Consider the following 27,200-nt stretch of genomic DNA (forward strand, 5'->3'; position numbering starts at 1 on the left):
GAGACCGCCCAAAGGAGATTGGTGTACAAACTTAATGCGTGTCTACCATAGAGACCTCATGATAGAGTTAGAAGCATAATATCATAATCATTCATACATCATATCACTATCATTAATTACATTATCGGTACTCAAGCTATGTGTGTGGTGTGGGATCTTGTGTACAAATGCATGATATGATATGGAAATCTTGTGGACGAATGTATGATAAGATGTTGAGTTGACCTCATTGAGTTCTGTTGAACTCATTCCTTTTTATATTTTTGTTTCTATTAGAATATGCTGCATGTTATGAGGACTCCTTCCAAGTGGAGGATTCGTCGTCGGCATGCTTTCTTGAAGGAGTGACTGAAGAATATATGGACTTGCATGGAGCTTCATGCCCGTGCAAAGACTATTCTTATGAGGTTGGATTCCATTAGGGAATCAATTTAGTTTAATTTCTGCTGCAACAAACTATGCTTCCTTCAAACTCTGATGTCCATTTTGATTAACTTTAGATAATGGATGACTGTAACCTTTTGATCAATCAAGTTTGATAACTTTATACTTGAACTTGATTTATTCTTGTCCTTTTAATTATGCTATATCATGGGTTGTATAGAATTGTCACTGAACCTAGGTCTTGCGGTGTATCACCCCCACGGGTATTCGGGTATGGCCGGATCCGGCTAGGTGGGGTGTGACACAAGGAACTTTGCAATGTGGAGAATGATTGATTACATTTAATGTTCATATTCATTTTCGGGTTGAGATTTGCTCCACGCCCGTTCTACTTCTGTCCTTCAATCAACAATACCTTCCATGTGATTTGAGGCAGATACACGAGAAGGTGGTTTTGGAGTGCTTGAAGTTTAGTGCGAGACTTGAATGCTACGTATTTAATGCACAATACTTGCTGATAAATACATAACACCTGCTGCCAACGATTAAGATTGAAATTTCGACCGTCGGTCTTGCTTGCACTGAAGTTGAACTGCAAAGCTCATCATGAACCTTACCATTTGGAAGGCAAAAACGAATAAACTTTAAGGGGAGGCTATTACTTGGAAAGACTTCTCTCAGGTGGAATAGAGAAGCAGCTCTAGGTCTTAATGTAGGCTGGAGAGGTTGCAAGCTGTTGGAGAAAGAAAAACCGAAGAACTGGTTTTCTTGTTGGGTAGGGGGCTTTTCATAGTTCAGTTCGTCTCCAAGGGTTACACTGAGAGCGTGGATTGAAAAATCAGAAATTCAGCTTTTGATGTGCTTTTCCTACCCTGTGATCCACGCGGGAAACCCTTAGATGGGCCTATCCGTAGGGGGTTCACCTTCCTCACTCGATAGCACTCCTAGTGGTCATCTCGACAGAAGGAGAAGAGCCCCTGACTCCTACCCCATCCATCACTCCACTTGATGGCTTCTAGGAAAATGCATGTATTCGATTCTTTCTATCTCAAACAAGAGAAGAAGTACTAATGAAATGTATTAATTAAAATGAGTAAGAAATTAAATAATTAAACCTGAGAAAACAATATTAGAGTCCATCCATCATATCCTCAATCACTTAAAGGAATAGCAACAGGAAGAGGGACACAATCATACGGGCTCCAGGGGTCCACCTGTGATTTTTTCTGATAAAACACCTGTGAATTGTGGAGTACGCGACGAGCGAGATGAATGCTGGAGTTGTTGTTGAAGAAGATACAGGTCTAAGGAAAACATTAAAAGGAAATTAACACAGGGAAGCTGGGAAACATCTCCATCTATCATCTATCATCGATCATCGATCATCGATCATCATTCATCGGAGTTGACAACACAACCAAGCACACATGTCCTCGAGACCCTGGCATGACCATCCGATTTCTGTCGGCCACTTCTTCGTCGTTTTGCCGCGTCGTGTCAAAGTGAATTACCCTCGCGGCTCGCGCACTTCTCTTATTCTGCTATCACTACCTTTCCTTTCTTCTCCCACTCTCTTCTTTTCGTCCGTCCGTTTCTTTCGCAGAAGAAGCTTTTCTCCATGGCTGTGACTGCTTCGAACTGGCGGTGGAGGTGGAGATGGTGTTGTGGTTTTCTGCAAAACGAACAAGGGATCTCCATTTCTTCCCCTTTCATCCGCCACAGTAATTGTAGTAGAAATGGTAAACGATCAAGCTGCTCCTCTGGCAGATTTCAGGCGATGAATACCGCTTTTATCATGTCTAGTCCCTTGTCAGCATTGGAAAACGACGAGGGTATGAGAAAACAAGGAAATGTAGACAGTCGACGAGCAGCCTTATGCTGCAAAAAGGCAGGCCGCGAGGGTGATGACACTGTCTTTGGCCAAGGGAACCAAGAAGACGAACACGAACACGAAGACAAGAAAGACGAGAAAGAGGAACATCAGTTCGTTGCGTGGTTTCGGGAAGCTTGGCCGTATTTCCACTCCTTCAGAGGAAGCACGATGGTAGTGTTGATCTCCGGTGAAATCATGGCCGGTTCACATTTGGATCCCATTCTCAAGGTAATTTCATTTCACACATCATCAGATTACCAACAGGCAACATCTTCATTTATTTCACCGCCACGTACGAGTCCTACTCACAAGTCACAACCCATTCTAGCGGTAGCGTAAGCAATTTCTCCGTTCCCAATTACTACATTTTCGTTGTCTGGTTTGCTCTGTTGAGTGTTGAACCTTTTAAAAAAATTGGTAATGATTTTTAATTAGGCTTATTATTGATTGATTCTATTGATTGATTCTTTTACTTAATTTGGATGAAAGCCTGAATTCGGAAGTAGGAATCTTTGCGAAAATCTGTTTTCCTGTTAATACTTACCCAAAAAAAAAAGGAAAAAAAATCTGTTCTTTCATTTTTCCAAAAACGGAAAAAGAAAGAAAATCTTCTTTTACCCGAACGGGAAAGAAGAAAAAAAAGTGAAGAGGCATATCCCCATTCCCCATCGTATCGGACGAGGGGGTTAAGACTTAAGAGCTAAGAGCCGTTATTTGTTTCTTCCATGTTTGTCGCCTTGGCCCTTGTATTCTAAAATAAAAAAATGAAGATTCTGAACTTTAAGAATTTACTCCGGTGGAGTGCATTTGACAATGGTATATTTTCATATTCTGATTTCTGAGTTTCAAACTTCCTACACAGTGGCAACGTACAGGAGGGAAGGAATATTTCCAGATCAAAGACTTGCAGGACTCCGCTTTGTTAGGGTCATCACAGCGCTTTGTCTGGAGTTGTTTCTTGTTCGGTTTACGCTGAGGCTGACGTGACGTGGTGGGTTCCTTCAGTGCTTTTCCTAAGTCATAACTAACCGCTGCTCTGCGACATTTGGGTAGCAAATTAGTAGCAAAAACGGTTTTCTTCTTTGCTCTTCTTATACATATATATAGAGTTTGGATTTGGAGAGGAGCCAAATACTCTTATTTGATCGGTAGGAGCTTGGGGGCTGTTTCAGCTCACCTCGTCGGCGATTCTTCAAAACCTGTCTTGCCTCCTCTACTGTCACACTCGTTCGCCTCATCGCCTCCTACCTTCCCCAACTATAAAAATTTGTCGACTTTACCTAGCACAAACACTTAATTCTTCCTCCTCTCGTTTCCTTTTCCGGCCGCGATCTCTTTTAAACTGGCATTTTGCTTTGCGCTCTTGTTTAGGCATTGATGGCTGCTTCGAGTTCCAGTTCACGGATATACTTTCAGGGGCATGGAGGGCCGCCGATTTCATGCGATAATAAATTCATACCAAGTTGCGGTTTGAGGTTACGCCGTGCTTTCAATCCCAGATTCCCAAGTCAACATTGGATCAGAAGGCTTCCTCTGATTATTCCCATTCCTCGTAATTTTAATAACAATAAAGATATACGTGTAAATGACGGGACGACACAACTCTTTGTAAATTGCCATCTTTGTGGCGAAATGGAACTTGGGAGCAGCATCCAACGTAACCCTGATAAAAATGAGCGGTTTGTAATGTGGTTTCGAGAAGCCTGGCCTTACTTTACAGCGCATAGAGGTAGTACCTTCGTTGTCGTTCTTTCTGGAGAGATTCTCGATTTCACCTTCTTGGAACCCATCTTAAAGGCGAGTTTCTAGTTATCCTATACTGTTTTTTCTTTCGACTTCCTCGGCTGGAATCAGCTTTGGGGGCGTGACTCCCTGTTTTTTACCTCTTGAGTTTTTCATTCCCTGTTCTAGTTATTTATTTTATTTTAAAGCTTAGCTAGTCTAAAATGGATGGAAGTAGGAATGTAGTTTTTCCTTGTAATATCGTTGTTAATTTTGGTTCCCTCTACTGTGCCTACCAGAGACTTAATATAAAATTATATGTCTTCTTACATCTTCCTCACTCATTTATAAGCCCATTTTGGCTTTCTTATCTCTTCGTCACTTGTTTGTATATAAGCACATTCATGCATCCATCGATATGTTTGTGGGTTGGTTTCATGCTTTCTATATTTTTGTTGCTAGTTATTTGCTTTCCCTGCAACACCATCTGTTCAAATTTTAAACAATCAAGTAGTTCCTCCCTCCTCCAGGGAAAAAAGTTCATAAAGATGCATTATAATTTATAAATAATACTTTATGACAATAGGCACTCATGAAACTGAAAGGTATATGAGCACGGGATACTATCGGTATGTAATGTTAATTAAGAAGACAAAATCTAGATCATATGTGTCAATTTGATATGCATGAGTGGCTGTTTAACTCTACTACTGCTGATAATAATAGAGGTTGAGAGAATGGAATGCCTTTTGTTGATTGGCAAAGGCCACAATGCAAGCAGTTCAAATATGGTATGACAGGTAAGACTAAGTCATCGCTGTTACCCTGACATATAATGAACCTAAATATTCAGTTAATCTTTAACAGTTACCACTCCCATAGAGTCGATTTGATGAGCGTAATAAAATTTTTTTAAAGATAATTAGGATGCAGTGGTAAGGCTTAAGAGAATTCTATGCTTATAGCATTGTCAGTGTTCATAGTTTAATTTAGATCCATAACAGGTACACAGATTTGGGTGGAGGGGAAGTAGAAAAAGAGAATAATTGGAGAGAAGAAAGCAGTAAAAAGAGGGAGGGAGAGAGAGAGAATATAGGATAGGTCATTGGGGCTTAATAGATGAGGTTGGACATCTGGCCTATTGGGTGGTAGCTTGGCTATTCCTATGATAAACTCTAGAGATAGATCAGGGATTTCAAAATATCCATCTTCGATGGATCGGGGATTTCAAAATATCTATCTTCTACGTCTTTTGATATTCCTTAAACAAAGTTACAACTTACAAGTGGTTACCCCGCTCAATCACTGGCACCATAACTCCCCATTAATTTTTCCCTATAATCTCTTCCTTACACATCTCTGATTACAATATTACAGCAACGTTGCTACTGCTTCCACCGAAACTTGCATAATCACTAACCACTATTAATTTAAATTACAACTAATTGCCACAGTAAGCATGTGTCTGTAATGCATCCATGCAAGTGTTGCCTTTTCCCTTACACCACAACTCAAAGATTCTGTGGATCTATGATCATGTGTTTATGTTGGCTAAAAATGTGTTACACTTTACCAGAAAACTGAAAATGAGGGTTAAATTTTTATCTTTCAGTTCTTGGTCTGATTTATGATATCAATCTATAGATCATCCTTGGTTATTTTGGTAATGAAAGGTTTGGGAAAGCATCATTGCTTGGTAGTTGAAAGAAAAAGGATCAGAAATGCGTGTTGTAGTTGGTTTTAGAATTCTTACTTATATTACAATTCAAAGCAACACACTATTGCTGAATATCTTATAAGATGGTTTGTAATCATTCAATAAACAGGTGTACAACATTAGGAATTCTCATAGTTAGGTGCACTTGAAATTCTGGTTTTCAATGTATAATCTGTTGTTTCTTATTTTCATCAAGCTTGTGGACATGCTTCCAGTCTGCTGATTTGTATCTTATGTTGCTGAACATTAAGTGGAGAACTTCTAAGTATGTATTCTGATTTTAGTTTTGACTATTGCTGGACATTAAATGGAGAACTTCTAAATATGTATTTGAATTTTAGTTTTGCTCCTGGCAGAAACTTGCATGTGTTTATAACAATGTATAATCTGTTGTTTCTTATTTTCATCAGTCTTGCAGACATGCTTCCAGTCTGTTGAATTTTATGTTATGTTGCTGAAATTAAGTGGAGAACTTCTAAATATGTATTCTGATTTTAGTTTGGTCCTGGTGGAAACTTGCATGTGTTTTTAACACTAAGACATATACATCCAGGATATCTCTCTCCTTCATGGACTTGGGATCAGATTTGTCCTTGTTCCCGGAACTCACGTGCAAATAGACAGGCTTTTGGCTGAAAGAGGTGAGAAAAAGTCTTCGTAGCTTTTACCTTGTTGTTCCAATCTGGATTAGAGCACTCTTTAAAGAACTAGTCCTTACGATTTAATGGTATGGAAAGCATCACTAATGTAGTGGTATCATTGGATGATTCATCAGCCAAATATGCGTTCCGTGCCTGTTATAGTCTCTGTGCTGGAGGGCAATTTTTTCCAATTGTAATGTTGGAGACTTAGCATAATAGCATTTGGTTAAGAAGGTCTGCCATTGGCTATTTGGCCTTAAAATTATTTACTTAAAAGTTTCTCCTTGTAGTATGAGCAAATTAATCATTGTACCTTGGTCCCCAAAAATCCATTACATTCCCTCAAGTTTTGCTGGGTGCTTGGTTTTTTTATCCTAGTTGAATAGGTATTGGATGCTTGCTCAGGAATTGCCCGGAAGGCTTCATCGTTTTCTTGGGGCTAGCTGGGATAACAGACCTAACTGGGGCAATATGGAAAGCTTGGTCTTTTTTTTTGGGTGATTAAATAATAGCCCCAACTTTGTCTTTGTTTGCAAGTAGCCCCATCTATGAAGTGGTCCTGATTGAACTAGGGATGGACCCAACTTTGTTGCTATAGATAATTCAGAGGTTGGTCTTCCATGAAGATATTCGGATTTGATGCAGCAGGATAGATCAGTATTTAAAAATTGTACATATCCATTCCATTGAAGGACTACAGCAGATAAGCTTGCAAAGAAGGCTTCTAAGGGTCCGGCAATTGGTAGACCGTAATCAGACTATGTAGCTCATTCTTTGTGGTCTTGATGTGGTTCTATCTCCCAAATAGGAGTTTTCAATTCAGAGATTGGGGGTTTAGTTTTTGGGTTACATTCCTTCATATAGGAGCAGGTATTGCTATTTAGAGCATCTATAATAAATTGCAGGAAGAGAGAGGGAAATGATCTTGTGCTTCATCTATTCATACGTGGTTAGAGCTAAATTTGGTTAATTTATCTTTCTCTTTGATTATGTTTCCTAGTGATGAGGCCTTTGTGGGTCCTGTATTCTAGTCATTGCTCCATTGTTTTTGTAGTTTTCTGTGATGGTGTGGTCTTGCAGGGAGGGAGGCCAAATATGTTGGTCAATATCGAATTACAGACCCTGATTCTCTGGAAGCAGCCATGGAGGCATCTGGGAGAATCCGTACTTTGATAGAAGCAATGCTTTCACCTGGACCTCCAATATTTGGTATTCGTCGACATGGTGAGAATAGTCGCTGGCATGATGTTGGTGTCAGTGTTGCAAGTGGTAATTTTGTTGCAGCTAAGGTGAGGAATGTTCTTTGTGGTTAAGTTGAATTTCTGGATTCTGTCACATTTCATGTTCAAAAATATTTATTCAGAAACTTCTTACAGTATGAGGTATATCTCTCTTTTTTTCCTCCCCCCCCCCCCTCTTTTCCTTTATTTCCTCTATAGTTATCTGTCCTTTATTTATCTTTTGCCAGAAAAGAGGAGTTGTTAATGGCGTTGACTTTGGAGCAACTGGTGAGGTAAAGAAAATAGATGTTCCTCGTATACGTGAGAGGCTTGACAGAGATTGTATAGTACTATTGAGCAATCTGGGTTATTCCAGCTCTGGAGAAGTTTTAAATTGCAAGTATGCTACATGGCTCCTAGTAGGTATCTTTGGTTGATCAAAAAATTTAAATTTGCTTATGATTTAACCGGGTTTGAAGTGGTAGTGGAAGTTCTGATTGCTCACACTCCCCTGTCCCAAGGTTGTCAAGTTTGACAGATCTCACTTTTGGGTGGTAGTTTATTATTGTATTAATTACTAACATTTTCCCCTGGTTTTTCTTAATTACCCTTCATAGCTTCAGCGAATTACATCAAATTATCTTTCCTCTTCTCCCTTTCATACATTAAACATGCTAACTCTAGTTTGGGCAATTTAGAAAATCAATGGTATTTAATGTTGTAGTGGGGAAATGAATTGAAAAAGAGAAACAACTCCAACACAGACAGCTTTCCGGATGGAGTTATTAAATGAAGAGACGGCTACATAGCTGACAGATAGAAGGGTATAAGCATGACTAACTCTATGTAGTTGGGGTTAATCTTACTTGAGCTGATTTTGTGAAAGGCAGAGAACGTATTCAGGTTGAGACTTTGGAGGATGAATTGTGGTAAAATTACCAATAAATCAGAAAATTCTACTTTATACATGGCACATCTTAACTGGACTAAATAGTAGACTGTGTCTGATTTCATGGAAACAGGGAATAGGACACACCTCATATAATAATTGGAGGACTATCTCTAATGGAGGTCACCACATAAAGAGATATTTCACCTCTGTCTGATCTGGATTGGATCATTGTCACATTTCTGGACCCAAATCTTTAGAACCTTGGTGTTAAGACTGCAAGAAGTGGAGGGAACAGGCTGCAGTGAACTACAATTGGCTATAGCACAGCAAACAGAAATTGGGAGTGATTGCTATTATGTCCATTACTTTTTCTTTCTTTTTTCGTGTGTGTGAGAGAGAGAGTGTTCACTTCTTGGTATGGTATTTCTTAGCCTTGAGTAGCGAACTGGATTTGCTGAATAGAGGGATAGCTGCTATTGCCAATTTTAAATTGCGTGTTTGTGTCAGTAGCAGCATGCAGTTGAGGTGTTTAGTTCCTGTCACTGCAGACAAGCATTGTTTGGAGCAGTTCTCATACTGTAAAGATCAAACTATCATATAGAGAGAGAGAGCTTGGATTCGTACTGCATTTGCTCCTTGAATCACTTTTGCTTTTCTTTCTCCCTTCTGAAAGAGGGGACTTTTCTCTTAATATCCCTTGGTATTTATTTTCATATCATAGTGCAATTTTATTTTATTTTTTACTTTACATTTGACAATCATATTCCTATTGAGGTTCCTTGTTACTATGTGCCGATGTGCATCTCCTTGTTCTATGGCTATGTTAGCTTATACTTTCGGGGTTCCTAGATGATATGGTGGTGTTTTTTCGTTTCATATGAAATGATGACTTAGAAATGCAACTATTTTCTGAAGAATCCAGTTCTTTTTGCTTTTGAATTTTGCAGCAGTTATGAGGTTGCTACTGCTTGTGCCTTAGCTATTGGAGCGGAGAAACTCATTTGCATTATTGATGGACCAATCTTAGATGAAAATGAGCGGCTTATCCGTTTCATGACTTTAGATGATGCAGACATGTTGATACGCAAACGAGCTAAGCAAAGTGAAATAGCTGCGAACTATGTGAAAGCTGTTAAAGAAGATATCTTTTGCTCAGGCTATCTTAATTCCAATGGGACAAGTTCTCATCCTCACAAGGGAATGAGTTGCAGTAAAAATAACCATGCAACATTTCATAATGGTGTTGGTTTTGACAATGGCAATGGATTATGGCTTGGTGAGCAAGGATTTGCCATTGGAGGTGAGGAACGGTTGGGTAGATTAAATGGTTTCCTTTCAGAAATAGCGGCAGCAGCTTTTGTTTGCAGAGTAAGCCCAATTAATATGCTTGTGCTTTTTATTTTTTCTTTTTGTTGTTGGGAAAATTTTATTGTCAGTTTTGTCACCATCTATCTGAAGGCTCCCCCACCCCCCGGGAAAGAACGATGTGGCATATCTGACAATTGGATTTCTGGGAAATAGTGGTATGTGCTATAACTGCTTAATACCAAAAGTTCAAAATGTTCAGTAAGGGTAACATCAATGGATATCAGCACTTGACAACCCCCCTCCCCGTAAAAGACTCACATGCATGCAACAGCATCACATGGCAATGCCGGATGATGGGCACAACAATGCCAATGCAAACCCATTGCGCTTACCAGGTTTTGAAGACCAACCTGCTGACTCTGATATGATGTTATAAGTGCTTATCTTAAGAGCTTGAGTTGTTAAGGGCAACAACAATGTATATCAAACACAATAATACTTTGGATTAACCACATAGTCAATCATTTCCCCTTTTTTTAATGTCTTTTTAATCCTGAAAAAAAATGTATATTGCTTTGCAATGTGGACAACTCCGATTAGGCTGAAAGTTGACATGTGGATAGGGAACAATTCTGTCTTCTCATCCACAAATTCCATCTCCATCTATGCTAATGAGTGGATAAAATGATGCATGCTTGCAAAGATGTAATTGCCTCCAGTACTCTTCATTGTTTGTCTTTAATATGACTTGTATTATCTCTACCATCATTCTTTGCCTTTTTGTATTTGTATTAGAGTGCTCTTCATATTTTATCACATTTTTCTCAATGTCCTCTTAAATTATCTTTTTTTGCTAGCTGATGAAATCTGTTTGGAAGTACAGTCCAATCTAGTCCTCAATTAACCAATCTAGGTCAACTCAGAAGCTTTTTTGCAGTTCAGGAGCTGAGTTCAAACTCTAAGACATGAACTAAACTCAATTTGGATGTACTTTTTTTTTTAATTTATGCAATAATCGTGTGTGTAGATTCACTTGTAGCTGTTGAATTTTTTCTGATGAAGACACTCGCTTGCGCTCATTTGCTTTGGTTTGCAGTGCATAATCGAGATCATCCCATGTCTTCCATATGGTTGACCTCCATGAAGATGCTCTTCAACTCCTCAGATCATGTGCCTCAAACTCCTTTAGATGTCGGGGCAGTTATCCATTTTACTTGTCCTTTTGTATGATATTCAATTCTCCGTGTTTTGTTTGGGACTTTATTATATTGCTGTTTATGTAACTTTCATATACCAAATATCTCTTAATATTTTCGATTGTGTTCTATCGACCTGATGGGTTTTTGATTTTGTTTCTTTTGTTTTTTTGGTTTTCCTTGGCCTCTTGTGGGGGTTTGGGGGTGGCTGGTCCCTTGGTGTTCGCTTGTGTGCTGGGTTTGGTGCCGTTTGTGGTTTTTGGTTGGGCCTGTCTTTTGTTTTGCTCTTTTTCTTGGCTTCGGGTTCGCCCTCTTCCCGCCCTGCGGTTGTCGGGCGCGGGGCGGTGGGGGGGGGGGGGTTGCGTGTTGTCGCTCTTCTTGTTTGTCTTTAATTGCTTGTTTTCTCTACCATCATTCTTTGCCTTTTGTTTTGTATTGGTGCTCTTCATATTTTATCACATTTTTCTCAATGTCCTCTTAAATTATCTTTTTTTGCTAGCTGATGAAATCTGTTTGGAAGTACAGTCCAATCTAGTCCTCAATTAACCAATCTAGGTCAACTCAGAAGCTTTTTTGCAGTTCAGGAGCTGAGTTCAAACTCTAAGACATGAACTAAACTCAATTTGGATGTACTTTTTTTTTTAATTTATGCAATAAATCGTGTGTGTAGATTCACTTGCTAGCATAGCTTGAAATTTTTTCTGATAGCAAGACACACATCAGCTTGCCCAAGCTCATTTGCATTTGGTTTGCAGTGCATAATCAGAAGAAATACATCCCATGTCTTCCATATGGTTGACCTCACATAAGCAAAAGATGCTCTTCAACTCCTCAGATCATGTGCCTCAAAACTCCTTTAAAGATGTACAGAGAGGCACAAGTTATCCATTTTACATATGATCCAATTATATGATATGATATTCAATTCTCCGTGTATATATAGTTTGAAAAGGGACTTTATTATAATTGCATGTTTAAATAAGTAAACTTTCATATACCAAATATCTCTTAATAATTTATACGATTGTGTTCTATACGACCTAGATAGCAAGGAAATATTTTAGATAAATTTGTTTCTTATTGCTATTTTTTAGGTTTTTCCCTTGGACAACTCTTGTCAGAGAAAGAGAGTTTCTGGGAGAGAATGGCATGGAATACCCATATGGTAGTTCTGACTTGTGATAAGAACATGGAAGAAATTTTGGTCGAAACCAAAGTTTTGACCTAGGGAAGGTCGAAATTTTTTTTCAAAATTTTCGTCAAAACTTTTTATTTTTTTCTTGAAGTTTCGAACTTCAGTTTTGAGCCTCATATGGACTCAAAATGATTTGGATTCTTGTCTACTGCCTATTTCAAGCATAATAAACACAACAGAACTACCAGTTTACCAAAAAGACCATTGAAAATGCAACATTCAAGTATATAGTATATATGAGAAGTACTGAGAATATTATCAAGTACAAGTCTACTCTATTCCATGTCCCTCTCTTCCCTCTGCACTCCATACTAATGACAATACATGTCCTATGATGTTTGTTCCATACAGTTGTCGATATAGTCAGCAACTGTAGCTCTATATGTGGCTCATCCACATGCCTAAAATGTCCTGATGGTGTGTAGTTGGGACTCTCCGGATAAGGAACTGGCTCAACTGTATATGGAAAGGTTGGTGGTGGCTATAGTATATAGTGGAAGATCTACTCAACAAATGAAGAGAAACTATGGTCATCAGCAGGTTCAGGGACATCGGACACCTTAAGCTCCATAATGATAATAAGGTTCCAGTGGCTGACTCCGATAGGTGATAGTGGGAGGGACACCATAAGCTCCATAAGCTCTATGACCATAAGGCTCCACTGGTGGCTGACTCTGAGTTTGATAGCCAAGAGGGACACCATAACGTCCATAAACATAAGCTCCATAAGTCGACCCAATAGAACCAATACTCTTCTCAATAGTATCATATAAGGATTCTGTAGGCCTACGCCATTCGGATCCTCTAGAGGTGGAGTGTCTGGAATCATCTTGCTCATCTATCTCATAGATCCCACCAAGCTCTCCACATCAACCAAACGACAAGACCCATATGATGGTATGTCCTCCATGCCATATTAGTGCTATCTCCCCTTCCCCTTCCTTGAATATGTCAATGAAACATTTTTGCCTCAAGATGCAACTCCACTATGGTCTAAATCCTGTGTTATACAGGTGAATTGACCCTCACCTATAAATCTCGGTGGGTGTCTTGCCCCTCCTTGATTCTCACATATTGCTGGTGGTGGTGGTTTGTCCCTAAGATCAGTTGAATCCTGATCACGAGGTCCAACACTCTCTTCATCCCCTCCATCATCATCATTATCTTCATTGTTGTCGTCGTCAGGGGATGCTTAAGTCGCATCATCCTCAATCTCGGACCAGACAATCAAATCCTCACTCTGCATGGATGCACTGGTGTGTGGCACGAATGGATAAGTAGGCGCTTCATGTGCACTCCCCTTTTGGGCTATGAAGTCTGTCACATCAGCCCCCCATCTCCTTGGCAATCTATTCACTGGGACAACCTCCCTCCTCTTCCAGCAAAGGTTGTCCACTATCATTGATTTAGTCAACTACTGGGTTATCGTCATCATCCATCGCAAATATGTCGGCCAACTCATTCGTGTTACTCTCTCTGTTCATCCCTTGTCTAATATGAACCTCCCTCTGTCTCATATTATAGTGTAGGTAGGCAAGGTCCTCTAAATTCTTCACACCCAATCGGTTGTGCCTCTTTGGGTGGATAAGGCTGAATGTGCTCCAATTTTACTTACAACCAGTGGCAGAACATGTCTATGAGAGCATTTTGCAAGCAATCGAACTCAAGTGGGGTGAATCATGACCAAATTGCAACACCATTTAGCTGCAACAAATGTAGATTCCAAGTCATTTCAATAATCAATACTTAAGTTTAAGTAACTAACTTAAGGATAGAATATAATTAATTAAATATATAATGAATTAACTTACCCCAAGGGCGGATTCCAGTCCTGATATGGCCACAGAACAACCGAAGCTCCCAATGGCATCCCTAAATGCCTTTATCTAATATATAAAGAAAATAATAATAGGATAATACTTAATAATTTAGTATTAAACTATAAATTGTGAATATCAAATCACCATCTCATCTCCATAAGGATGATTGTCTATTTAGATAGATCTGGGTCCGACCTCTTAACTACCATTTGGATTGTATCTATCAAATCTTGTCTAATCCCAAGATTGTCTTTGTAATGGTACTTGGGATTTAGATAGTATGTTGTGTAAGAAAAAGCAAAAATAAGAGGGAATAGTTAATACTTAGTAGTGTGATAATAAAAATTAAATTGATTTCTAGACTTAACAACTCACTAGCCTTGTGTAGTAGATGCTGCAACATAGACTCCCATCTATTTTGGATGATGTCGAGGATTTTCTTATTGCTTTGTGGGTAGACCTGAATAATTTGCTGCTTCATCTTATCTACTACAGCCTATATGTGTGGTAGAGTAGGTCTTTCCTGTTGATCTACCGTCCTCAACATATGCACCACAGACTCAAGCATCTTCACCACTATCCTCACATTCTTCCAGAAGTGTCATCGAATATGGTCAATTGTGCTCTCCTTCCTCTTACGGATGAAGAACCCTCCTAGTTAAACTACTACTCTGATGCAAACATGCTCTTAAGGCCAACCTTCCTACTCTCAAAGCGTTGCAGTGCTATCCAATTGGTAGCAAATCTGGTTATGATTAGCCTCACTAAGTCACCTTGACACTTGTCCCTCATCATCATTAGTGCATAGGTGTGGTTATAAATGAAGGTGTTAACTTGTTGGGCTTGCTCCACGGTCTTCTTCACAAGCTTAACCTTCCCCATGTCCTTTTGCATTAGGTCAATGCAGTGAGCAACACATGGATGTAATTTAATATATGTATTTAAAAATAAAAATTAGTACTAGAAGTAGAAGCTTGTTTTGATACCTAGGGTTCTCTTGCATCTTCAACCTTGTTTTCTTGTAGTTGAAGCCATTATCAGTCACAATTTGGATCACATTCTCCACTCCAACCTCCTTCACCACTTGCTTCAATAATTTGTAAATATATTTTGCATCATTCTTGTCGTTGGATGCATCTACTGACTTGAGAAACACTGTCCTCCTATCACAATTCAACATGAAATTTATGATGGACTGTCTAGTGGGACCAGTCCAACCATCAACCATCACAATCACCTCATAATGAGCCCACATGGGCTTTAATCCATTAATGTACTCATTCAAGTCCTCTTTATGCTTAGGCAAATAGACATTATATATCTCATGTGGGGTAGGCCCCTGTACACTACTCCCAGCCCTGCCTATCTCCTCAATCATATCCCTATAGTAGGGCTCTTGGGCTATATGTGCTAGAATATGATGGTACATAGCCTATTTGGAGAAAGTCATCCCCACTTTCTCCTTCACACTCCCCCACAAGTGCTTCAACTTTCTCTATTTGTGCTTAGCCCTCCTAAACAGGGTCGGATCATTATGAAGAATCTCAAGATCCTGAGCTATAGGATGTGTTATTAAAACTCGACCTCTTGTTGGGGCCAGTGGGATAGCAATCTCCTCCCTCACACTCTGACTCCTCCTTATCGGGACTTGGGAGTTGCGTGTGCCTCCCATACCTGTTGGCTCTCTAGAGGACCCTCAACGCATAGCCCTCTATTATCTCCTTATGTCATCAACCCTCGTTTACTCCTTACTCATCATCATCGCCCTCCTGATCTATGAGGACTCTGGGTCAAGGTCACGTCCATACTCTCCTGGCTCCTCTAAATCAAAATCCTACTCTCCTAGCTCTGGAAGGTCATTTAGGCATGCATTCTTGAACTCCTCCCTCTGTGTTCTCTTCTCTTTCCTCTTTTGCTTTCCCCCTAGCCAAGTATGAGGCTATTGCCTTCTTGACCTCTGAAGCCACCCTTTGGCATCCTACTACATCCCTATTTCCTTCAACTAGATGCACCTTTAGTCTAATGGCCCACTTCCTCCTATTTGTTTCTTGCAGTAAGGACACTCACTCTTCTTTCTATCAGTTGTCAGTGGCCTCCCGTATTGCCCAACTATGTCCAACATCTTTGAAAGAGAGTGTGGGATACAAGAAACACACACTAAGTATGCTCCATAATATGCTCCAAAAATTACATACATGCTTCTAATATGTGGCAACTTTTTTTAAATATAAAACAAAGATTAATTAGTATTTTTAAAATCTAAATAATTTAAAAAATATGTAAAATACACAATAAGTATCTAGAAAAGCTCCACAACATGCTCTAAAAATTACATACATGTTTCCACTAAAACTCTCCTATTTTTAAATTTAAAACCTAAATTAATTAGTTTTTTTAATATTTAAAATTTGTTTTAATTATTTAAATATATTTTAGGTAATAAAAATAAAAATTAACAACAAAAAAATTTATTCAACACCATCATAGCAACATGGTGTCTCACACACATTAATTTGAAGCTCATACATCTACTATACATATACATTTTTAGCAATATAATATAGTTTACAAAATAATTTTTAATAACAGAGAAATAAAAAATACTAGGAAGAACCAAAAATTATTTTTGACACCACAAATTCATAGATCGACACTCTAGACTAGACATACTTTAATTTGAAAGCATTCTAAGTTGATTTGAACCATAAACAAAACGAAAATATAAAATGGAAAACTTTATTAACTCACCTTGTTTGATTCTCAAAAACCCAACAATGAAGGAGCAAGATTGGAGAAAGAATGCAAAGGAGATGCTAAATGAGGTGAAATGAGGGTAGAATGCAACAGAAATGAGAGAAAAAATGGAGTTTAGGGTGGAAATCTCCACTGGCGGTATCGCTCAAACCTAGCGGAACCTGCATTATTTCGTAAGTTCTGCTCGAAATTATTTAATTTATAACTGGAAGTTTAACATTTTGACCCAATACAAAATGTCGTGTCATTTTGACTGAAATTTCATATCGTTTCAATCGAAACAAACCACTTCAACCAAAAAAAATTCGTTTCTGTTTCAAAAAATGCAGGAATTTAGCTAGAAATTTCGAGTGAAATTTCTTCCATGGATAAGCAATAGGATATTTCAATTGATGGAAAAGGTATATCCATGACATCCAAGTGGTGAAAGTAGGTTATCCTTGTCAAATGAATTTGACTACCTAAAGCTACATAAGGACATTCATGCTTCGGAATTTTGTCAAGATAGACATACCAACACTTATTTTTTCATTTGTCTACAATTTTCACATTTGGTGCTTTATTGAACACCGCATATCCATGTTACATGCCTGTGCATTCCTCTGCATTATATCTAGCTGTTTTTTCATATAATCTTCTATGGACCAAAATCTTGTGATTATGAAAATGAATTCTGGAACAGGTAAATTTCTTATATGGCTTCACTGCCTATGGGAATCAATTAGTATGATTTATGCATATATTTCTTTGGTTTGTATGTTCAACTTTACAACACCTGTAATCTGCTTTACTCTGTTAAATTCGATGATGCCTTTCCTGATGATAGTCCTACCTCCCTAATTTCTGTCAGGGTGGTGTTCAAAGAGTTCATTTACTAGATGGAACCATTGGTGGAGCTTTATTATTAGAGTTGTATCAAAGAGATGGAATGGGGACTATGGTGACTAGGTAAACAATAACCATCTTTTAGTGTTAACTTCTCCCACTCTCAATTCCTTAAGCCATTACCTAGTAAATCAGCAATCTAATTTGCTGCTGGCTTTCATTAATTTTCATGTTGATTCTATACTCAAGTATTTTATCCATTTATTAACGTCAAATATTGCTTTCCTTTGTTTTTTTTTTTTTTTTTTTTTGATGAATAAATAATTATATTAAAAACAACAAGCAAAACGGACAAGCACACAAAGGGAACTCAAGAGCTCAAGAGGGGGGGAGTAAAAGAAGAGCTGAGACCCCAGAAACTTTCCTTTTTTTGTTATTTCTTTTAGGTTGTCTTTTCACATTTATTTCCAACATCTCTCTGTCGTATTTGATTCTTCCATATTACATGTTAGTCTGCATGTCCCATAAGCCATAGGGTTCATGTTGTTGCTGTGACACTCACGTGCTGTTCATTCTAATATACTGGAATGTGTTAAAATGCTAACCAGTACCCATTTTTCAGTCGTGACACTATCCCCAGAGTAAAACTGAATAATTATTTGTTTCTTCACTATTGTGCGCAGGTCTTTTAGCCATCTGAAAATAATAGTTCCTCTGTGAATACATAACCCGAAATGCAATCTGTGTACCTCTATTTCACATTCTTAAATATTACATTTTGATTACTGTATCCTTACCTTTCCATGCTTGTGGTGTACCACTCTTTATAACTTGAAATTCACTCACCCTGAAAAATCTATCAAGTAAATAGTGTAGCAAGTGTGGCTTATCTAAACTTATTAGCCTGTGTTGCGATGCATCAGACAGACTTCCTTCATTACCTAGAATCTTCTAACATTTTTCAATCCTCTGTGTATACACGAGGACATTGTAGTCTGAATAGTTTGTTAATTGGTTAAGCTGACCATAGACCTCAATTTCAGTCTTATGTTCTGTCTAATGTTCCACCCTTTTTTTCTGAGAAGGCAGGTTTTGAGTTGCTACTAATGTAAGACTGGATCACAAAGGCATACAGCCCCTGGCAGGATCCTTTTGAATAGAATTTAATGCTGCTTTGATCTTTAAAATTGAGCAACAATTGATGAATTTGTAGCAGACCACACAATGAGATAGATTGAAGTGGGAAGGATTTAAAGGAGGAAAAACAGAAAATAGAAAAGAAGGAAAGGATTGAATTGAGTATCCCAGTCTCTCTCTCAATCTCTCACCCACTAACAGTACCAGTGTTTCACCCTTCCCGCTGCATCTCACAGTCATAGCTAAGCATGGTTTAAAACTCTTTCTTTTTCTCAAACTCAGTTCGGTTATTTATCAGCCTTTTCATTTTAATTCCAACTGATTACATCTTCGTTTCTTCTAGAAATATCTCAAACAAAAATCCCAATCAAAATGGAACTCCTACTCCTGATCTAGAAAATAATCAAGATAAAAAACTTCTAAACCCCACACAAGGCTGCAATCTTCTTGAATTCCAAGTACTGGATGCTGTTGGGCCAACCAAATCTGGTTAGATACCTCCTCATTGGTCCTTACTGCATCAAAGAACATAATTCTAAATTATTTCTTAACTCTAGTTACATGACATAACTAAATTATGTCTTAATTAGTAACTTACCTAACAGCTGTAAGAGTCAGTATGCATCGGGAATTTTAGGTCTTCAAACTGATTTCATCAAGCTGGCCATGGGCCCTAAGTGAAGTAAAATTATTTAATTGAAGGTATCCCCTTAAAAATCAGCAACTGGATTGCAATTAAATCTCACCAAATATAAGTGGCCGATGTTCTACTTTGACTCTGGTGGTAAATCTGCTTTAATTATGCTGAATAGCATCTCTCTTTGGGCACAAACAAGAAAATCAACAGGTTTAACTTTGAGTAAACGTAGAATTCGGACTAGGAACATGCTGGTAACTCTGCATTAGATTTTGATACAACAACAACAACCAATAAGCCTTTGTGATCGTGTCGATAACCAATCAAAAATAAAATACTATACTAATCTAACAAGCAGAAAGTACGGGGTCGAACTATGGGGAACTAAAAGGCTAAGTCACTAAGATTGAATTCAACAAAACTAAATTTAAACTAAATCTACTAATTAATGCAAAAACGTTAACTATGAATATGTGAAGATCTTTGGGATTTCGAATCTCCAATGCTTTTCCCTAATCGATATAACTCTACTCTTCAAAGCAAATAAGGGATGGTCTTCCTGGATATGCCCAATCTTCGCAAGACTATCGTCCTTCGCAGAAGCTTGGCACGCTTAGTTTGCTGAGCTATAGAACATCTTTGGCCAAACTCAAACACAATCAACTAGAAGATATAGAACAATCAAATTAATGAAATAAGCATGGTTCATCTACATCCCAAAGAAAAGGAACTAGCTACTCATTATCACAAAGTTCATAAGAAAAATAAAGATGAAACATAGGGAGAGAGAGAGAGATGTGGTCTTCTTCTTCAGCAATGAGAGAGATGAGAGCCGTGTTCGCCGTATTTTTCCTCTTCTCTGTGGCTGGCTTCTCTTTTATGTCTCCCGCACACAATGAATCCCCTCTCTTTACCCGTCGATTTGACCTTTATTCGTTCGGAGTTTGGAAAAACTCAAAACTAGAAAGTTGTATATATTTTCAATATCATTCCATAGCATCTTGAATCACCGCAATCCAAGCTCATACGAGAGAGATATGCCCAAAATACTGAAGGTACGTCTGTTTACCCGATTTTCAGATTTATTACCAATTTTGTTCCTTAGACCTCCACCTGTTTCCAATTTGGCTAAGATCTCACTTTTCATGATTTCTTGGGCAGCAAGATTAAATGCCATGATTTAAAATCCACCAATATCTAATATATTTGCCAACTTTACTCCATATTATCTCTAATATCCAAAATCACCTTATTCCTGAAAAATACACAAAAATACTCAATTAGCTCTCTTCAATTAAATAAGTATGGGGAATTAAATCAAAAAAAATAATGGTAAATGCATGCTTATCACTTTGTCCCAACTAAATAGGATTGGGTACATGGATTATTGCCTTCCAATCAGCTCTGTTTGAAGTCATACTAAATACAAGGCTAAGCTAAGCATATCCTTTCTCACCACTTCTTTAAAGGTTATCTTAGGTCTGCCCCTAGTTCTTCTACTTCCTTCATTCTAGATTAAATTGCTTCTCCGTACAAGGGCATTTAAAGGCATCTAGTGAACATGGTTGTGCCACCTCAGTTGACCATCTCATAACTTATCATTTATCAGAGCTACTCCCAGACCAATTCTAATAAGATCACTCCTTATCTTATTTTCCTAGTTTTGCTACTCATGCATCTCAACATCCTCAATTCTGTGACACTAGGATTATCTGTATTATACTTCTTAATAGCCCAACACTCTTTACTATACATTATAACTGGTTATATGATGGTCCTATAGATTTTCCTTCAAGCTTTAAAGGAATACATGATCACACAAGGCTCGAGACACACCTTTCCACTTCATCTACCCTATTTTAATTCTTTAGGAAACATCATCCTCTATATCACTTGTTTTTATTAATGATTGAGCCAAGTTACCTAAAATAATAGCTTTATGGAATCTCCTTTTCGTTAATTTTCACCATGTTGTCATCTGTCCAATCAAAACTGAAGTTACATGCCAGATATTTTGTCTTGTTTCTACTTTAGTTTAAAGTCTTTTGATTCCAAAGTTGCTCTCCATGATTCTAACTTGGTATTAATCCCTACTTGTGTCTTATATGTCTTATCTATCTTATGTATCAAACAATATCATCATCGAAAAGCATACACCAAGGAACCTCATCTTAAATGTCTTTGGTTAACTTTTGATAACAAAAAGTGTCCACCCCTTAGGTTGACAAGCTATGACAAGAGTTTCGCCTTTTGAAGCGCCAATAGCATAAGGCGACCAGGCTAGGCCAAGTTAGAAAGGCTTTGATGACTGACTCAAGGCTCATATTATGAAAAGGAGAGTGAGGGTGCCAAGGTGGGCGGAGTCCAACGATGTAGTCAAACTACTGGGTTATATGTCTATAGACACCTACTGGGTTGGTTATCGCGCGTCCTAACATGCAACAACTATCTATTTCCGAGCTATATACTGCACGTTCATCCCTTGCTTGTTCCATAGGCCTGCTATTCACTTCCAGAAAGTCGGGCTTGCTAGCTCGTCTAGTGTAAGAAATCATGCTATTTGTTCTATAGCCTCTTCAAGATCTTGCAGAAAGCTTTATATCAACTCAGTGTCACAGGCCTGACGGATTGATTTTCATAGACCTATTGGCCATGGGTTCGCAAACACCCCTAGTGTCGAATTTTGCTCATGTGAACACTATGACACTTGACTAAGTAAGAGATCTACCTTAAAAAGGCAATAGTGGAGGAAGCAGTGCTTACCTTGCCAAACAATGGCAAGCCCTTTAAGGTGGAGATAGATGCATCGGACTTTGCAATTGGAGTGGTGTTGATGCAGGAGAGACACCCCATTGCCTTTGAGAACCAAAAGCGACTTCTTGGTGGAATTCGATTGGAAGGACTGCTTTCTTCATTCTAATTTAGTATTTATTGGAATAAACTAGACAGAGCGATTATAATTGCAAATAAATATGGGCTTAAAGTTAATCCTTTATGTAGCCCTAGTGTGATTGGGAATTAACTACCTTGTCCCGCCACCATTCTTACACCTGTCATTAAACCATCATATATAGTAAGACTGTAACTATGTCCACAAATTTACTTGCAGCATTTTTTTTCTCTAGTACTTTCCCATTACTACTCTAGGGACTTTTATCATAAGCTTTTTCTAGGTCAATAAAGACCATATGAAAATCTTTGCTACATTGTCTATACCTTTCCATAAGTCTCCTAATAAGGTAAATAGCTTCTGTAGATCTTCCCAACATGTAACCAAATTGGTTCTCCGTAATAGTGGTTTCTTGTCTCAAACGGGTTTCAGTTACTCTCTTCCATCATTTCATGGTGTGGCTCATCATTTTAATGCATTTATAGTTATTATAGTTCTAAATGTCTCCTTTGTTTTTTGTAGATTAGGATCACAATGCTTCTCCTCCATTCATCTGGCATTTTCCTTGTGCTTACTAAACAATTTGTTCTGCTAAGCTAGCTAGTAGGTTCCTAAGCTCATCCATACTTCTATTGAGATTTCATTAGGAGCTTGCACCTTACCTACTTTCATCCTCTTTAAAGCTTCTTTTACTTTGAACTTCAAAATTATCCATTTGTATGTTTGAAAATCGGTGTTATAGGGAATGTTGCAATCAACCAAATCACTAATACGTGAAGTTTGTTCATTTAGTAGGCTAGAGAAATAGACTTCCCATTGCTTTTTGATATCCTAATCATGTACCAATACTTACATCTTCACTTCTAATACATCCAACATGGTCTAGATCTCAATTCTTCTTGTCTCTTATTTTAGCATCTTGTAAATAGTTTTTTCCTCTTCCTTTATGCTTTTAGCCATTATATAAATCTTAATATTTTTCTCCGTTGCTTTTTCCACAAATTTTTTTAGCTTCATTTCTAGCCAACTTATTTATACCTTTGCAGATCCCTACGTCCTTAGTCCTTTGCCATGTCTTAACGTTAGCGATCTTATTCTTAATGGTTGCTTGAATCTCATCATTCCACCACCAAATCTCCCTATAAGAATGGTGCTTTCGTTTTGATTTACTCATGACATCTTCAACCACCTTCCTAATATACATGGCCATCTCAGTCCACATTTTATTAGTTTCCCCTAAAATTCCCACTTTCCCTTTTACTACTTCATTAGTGAAAGATTTCATGCGATCTCATTTTATGTTCCACCACCTTTTCCTAGGAGAGTTAACCTCACATCTTTTATGAGTTTGTGGAGTGAGGCAGACATATAGGACCACTAGTCTATGTTGTACTGTTAAGCTTTCCCCTGGTATCACCTTATAATCTTTGCACAACAATCTACTTGACCTTCAAGTTAGGAAAGAATCTATTTGGCTTCTATGATGAAGGTAACTAAATGTTCCTCTCGCTTTTTAAAGTTTACTAGAGATAAATTATAAGTGACAACAAAATCTAAAACATAAGACCCTTTCCTCTTTCCCCTCTCCAAAACCATATCCTTAATGTACACTTTCATAATCTATTTAATCTTTCTCAATATGTCCATTTAGATCACTTCCTGTGATTAAAATTACATGATTAGCCACTTTTAGGCTTTCTTTTACAAAAATAACCACTCAATGTCTCACTTAACAAAACTGCCTTAAACTAAGTTTGGGTTTACAAAACTAGCCGAAATAGTAATTTTTCATTCCTTTGACATTTTTAACCCCTAAAATTAACCACATTAAAAAGGGAAAATCACTATTTTGTTCAAAAGGAAAAAATCACTAATTTTTCATTCCCTTTGGACATTTTTACCCCTATATTGGTATGATTAATTTTAGGGGTAAAATGTCCAAATGGATGAAAAATCACTATTTTGGTTAGTTTTGTAAATCCAAACTCAGTTTTAGCTAGTTTTGTTAAGTGAAACTTTGAGTGATTACTTTTGTAAATGAAAACTTAAAACTAGCTAATCAAGTAATTTTCCCTTATCTTTTCTCTTTTATGGATTCCTTGCACTAATCCATCCATATATTTCCAAAATTGTAACTTGTAACTTTAGACTTTCATTATGTGCTAATGGAGGTGCATATGCACTAACTATATTTACAATCTCTTTCTGTATTACAAGCTTGATAGCTATAATCCTATCTCCTAATCTTCTAACATCCACCACATCGTTCTTTAAATCTTTATCCACTATTATGCCTTCCCCACTTTTATTGCTTTTATCCCTAGTATACCAAAATTCGATGTCATCTAACTCCTTAGCTTTTTTACCCTTCCATCTAGTCTTTTGAATGCAAGCTATATTTGGTCATTCTTTTTCTCATAACGCTTCTTAGTTCTTACTCGTTAAAGATACTATGTTCCAAGATGCCAATCTATTCCTATGTTTCAGGAAGCTTTGGTGCTCTTGCTTGTCCGTGGTGTGGAAATTGGTGCCTACTTATCACCGTTTATGAGGGTTAATGCGGAACATCACTTACGGGGGATGCCTAGCTGACCTTTGCCAACTTATCACCTCACTAGGCAATAGCGTAGTTCATCGCTTATTTTGTCGAGGAACGCCCTAGCATAGCTTTATCTTGTAAAGTTGTTGAAGCCATGTAAAAAAAGGATTAGCTGGGTGTTTTCCGATGCTAGCTACCAACCTGACGAACCAACCCTACTCCTTTACCCATGCTTGGGACCAGCAGAAAACACTAGTAGAGTTTGATGCCTCACATTATCATTGTATGTGTTGTCACTTGTGCATAGCCTATTGATGTGAACCAAATTCTGGGGTTTAGTTGTGCAAGTATTGCCTTCGAATCAAGCTCACTCCAGGATCCTCTTCCCTTAGAACAGCAGTCTTCTAGTGCTCTAATTGCCTTTGATGTAGGGTTTTGCAGCAATAGATAGAAGCTAGGGTTTGGCTAGGGTTAGAATAGGTTTTGGCCAGGCTAGGGGACTTCTGGTTTTATGTTTTAAGGGCTGAAACCCTGCTGTAATCATAGTTTCAAATCTGGACTTGTAATTAGGGTTAGGTTTTAAAGGAAACTAGGGTTAATTAAGGGAATTCTGGGGTTTGGCTAGGTTAGGAGTAAGGCTGCTGTTACTAGTTTATAATTTCAAATTTCTTAAAGGGTTATAGGGTTTGAAGAGAAGGGTATAGAGAGTTGGGAGAAGCTAATCCTAAAAGGGTTTGAAGTTTGGTTGAGGGGTTTGGGAGTTATAGGAGTTTTAGTAAAACTAGGGTTTAGGGTTCCAGAGGTTGAAAATGAAGTACGGGAATTTTCAAAACTTAATGGAGGAAGGCTTAATGGTGAAACTAAGAGTAGGGATAGGGTGGGTGTAGTGCAATCCTACTTGAAAGAGAAGGGGTGGATTGGGGTTGGTGTTATTTTGTGACCTGAATTCTTGTACCTGACTTCAAAGATGGACTAAGGGTGTCAATTGTGTACTGAACCGTTTAAACTATACTGAACTGTGCTGTTTAAACTATACTAGATCACACCGTTCAAAAGTATTTACCGAAACCGAATTTAGAAATTAGGTACAATATGCTATCAGTTTCAGGTACCACACTGCTAGTATGTACCGAAACCCTACCAAATTACCATATACCTTAATGAAACCAAATACCAAATCAAGGTTATTTCTATAATTTCATATTTAAAACATATAAGCCCTAAGGCTAAGTAAGTTTTACCGTATTTCTTAGTGACTTCGTCTCCGTCTCTTGACTCTCTTGAAGAACGAGTGAAATGGAAGTGCACAAAGAGAGAAAAGAGCAAGAACTGAAGAAGAGATAGACAAAAGGAATGGCTGTGACCTTAGTTCACCAACAACTAAGGGGCTGATTCGGGAGGTGATCACCAATGGAGGATGAGACATGGAGAAAAATGGGTTTTTTCATACCTAACTTATACCGTACCATATACCAAAACGTATCATTTTTCCACATTGATTCCATGGCGAAACCGTATCGTACCATTTCTCAAAATACAATTTTCATATTGTACCATATAAATTTGGTACGGTACGATTTCTGTTTACGGTATTGAAATTCGGTATGTTACCGATACCATACCAATTGACACCCTTAAAATGGACCCGCACTGGCATATTTTGGTGGACTAGCTGACTGACCTAATTCGGGAGATCTGTGATGGAAGTGGAGAATGCGACCCAATGGGTCAACCTGTTACCTGATTAACATGTATAAATATGTACCTGCATTCTCCTATGAAGCCATCGTGAGATTTGGGATTTTTAGCCTCAGGGTTTTGGAGGAGAGTTTTGTGACACTTTATCGACGATTGGTTGGGAGATCTCCATTATTTTCTTCTTCTACATGGTGCAAAGTTCTTCGCCTGTAGTTGTAGTACACAGCATTGGTGTGTGAACCACATTAATTTTCTATGTCCTTTTCATTTTGTTTTTGTTTCTGTTTGTGACTTCTTGGCATTTGTTCTAACAGTTGGGGGTCTAGGAATTTAGAGGGGAGGGGAATGCTGCTGCTGAAGAGATGAAGAAACAGATGGGGGAGCTCACGAGTGGTTGGGAAGGGGCTGGGGTAGGTTGTACTTTCTTGGGAATGGAAGGGAGCTGCTGAAGTTGAAGAAACCTTGCTGGAAATTGAAGAAGCTGCAGGAATCACGCACTTTATGGCTGCTGCAGGCCTCCCTAAAGGAAGGAAACCCATGACTTCTTTTCCTCCAGGCTCACAATCTTATTTTTATTAATCAATTCAACTTCTTGATCACGGAGAATGAAGCTCATTTATGGCCTCTAAGAAGAAAACACACTAGGACTCAACTTAGGAAACCTACTTGGATTCAGACTTGCAATCCAATTCTAAGTAAGACTGAGTCTAATAAGGATTCCACCGTATCTCATTCTAGAAGGATCCAATTTG

At 38.1% G+C, this 27,200-nt stretch overlaps 2 protein-coding genes across 2 annotated transcripts in view; both read left to right on the forward strand.

Moving 5' to 3' along the window:
* Positions 1 to 1,752: 1,752 nt before the first annotated feature.
* On the forward strand, positions 1,753 to 3,235 carry LOC149014421 (uncharacterized). The gene is made up of 2 exons (XM_089156033.1): positions 1,753 to 2,485; positions 3,120 to 3,235. Exons 1-2 carry the CDS (start codon positions 2,003 to 2,005, stop codon positions 3,231 to 3,233), a joined length of 597 nt encoding a protein of 198 aa, XP_089012159.1. The 5' UTR covers positions 1,753 to 2,002; the 3' UTR covers positions 3,234 to 3,235.
* A 36-nt stretch (positions 3,236 to 3,271) lies between these two features.
* The window catches only part of LOC149014422 (putative amino-acid acetyltransferase NAGS1, chloroplastic), a 31,758-nt gene continuing 7,829 nt past the window's right edge, over positions 3,272 to 27,200 (forward strand). Inside the window, exons 1-6 of the mRNA XM_089156032.1 lie at positions 3,272 to 4,054; positions 6,250 to 6,337; positions 7,418 to 7,626; positions 7,806 to 7,957; positions 9,397 to 9,817; positions 17,573 to 17,670. Of these exons, the coding sequence (XP_089012158.1) occupies positions 3,635 to 4,054; positions 6,250 to 6,337; positions 7,418 to 7,626; positions 7,806 to 7,957; positions 9,397 to 9,817; positions 17,573 to 17,670 (1,388 nt within the window). The 5' untranslated portion in view covers positions 3,272 to 3,634. The remainder of the gene's footprint in view (positions 4,055 to 6,249; positions 6,338 to 7,417; positions 7,627 to 7,805; positions 7,958 to 9,396; positions 9,818 to 17,572; positions 17,671 to 27,200) is intronic.

This window comes from Hakea prostrata, chromosome 5 (genome assembly GCF_041222555.1).
Source record: "Hakea prostrata isolate BN-2017 chromosome 5, UWA_Hpros_2, whole genome shotgun sequence".
In the NCBI taxonomy this organism is placed as follows: Eukaryota; Viridiplantae; Streptophyta; class Magnoliopsida; order Proteales; family Proteaceae; genus Hakea; species Hakea prostrata.

Excerpts from the sequence above, each read along its gene's own strand:
- LOC149014421 (XM_089156033.1), top strand. The coding sequence starts at position 2,003 with ATGGCTGTGACTGCTTCGAACTGGCGGTGGAGGTGGAGATGGTGTTGT. Across the intron at positions 2,486-3,119 it reads ATTTGGATCCCATTCTCAAG|TGGCAACGTACAGGAGGGAA; the intron begins GTAATTTCATTT and ends CTTCCTACACAG.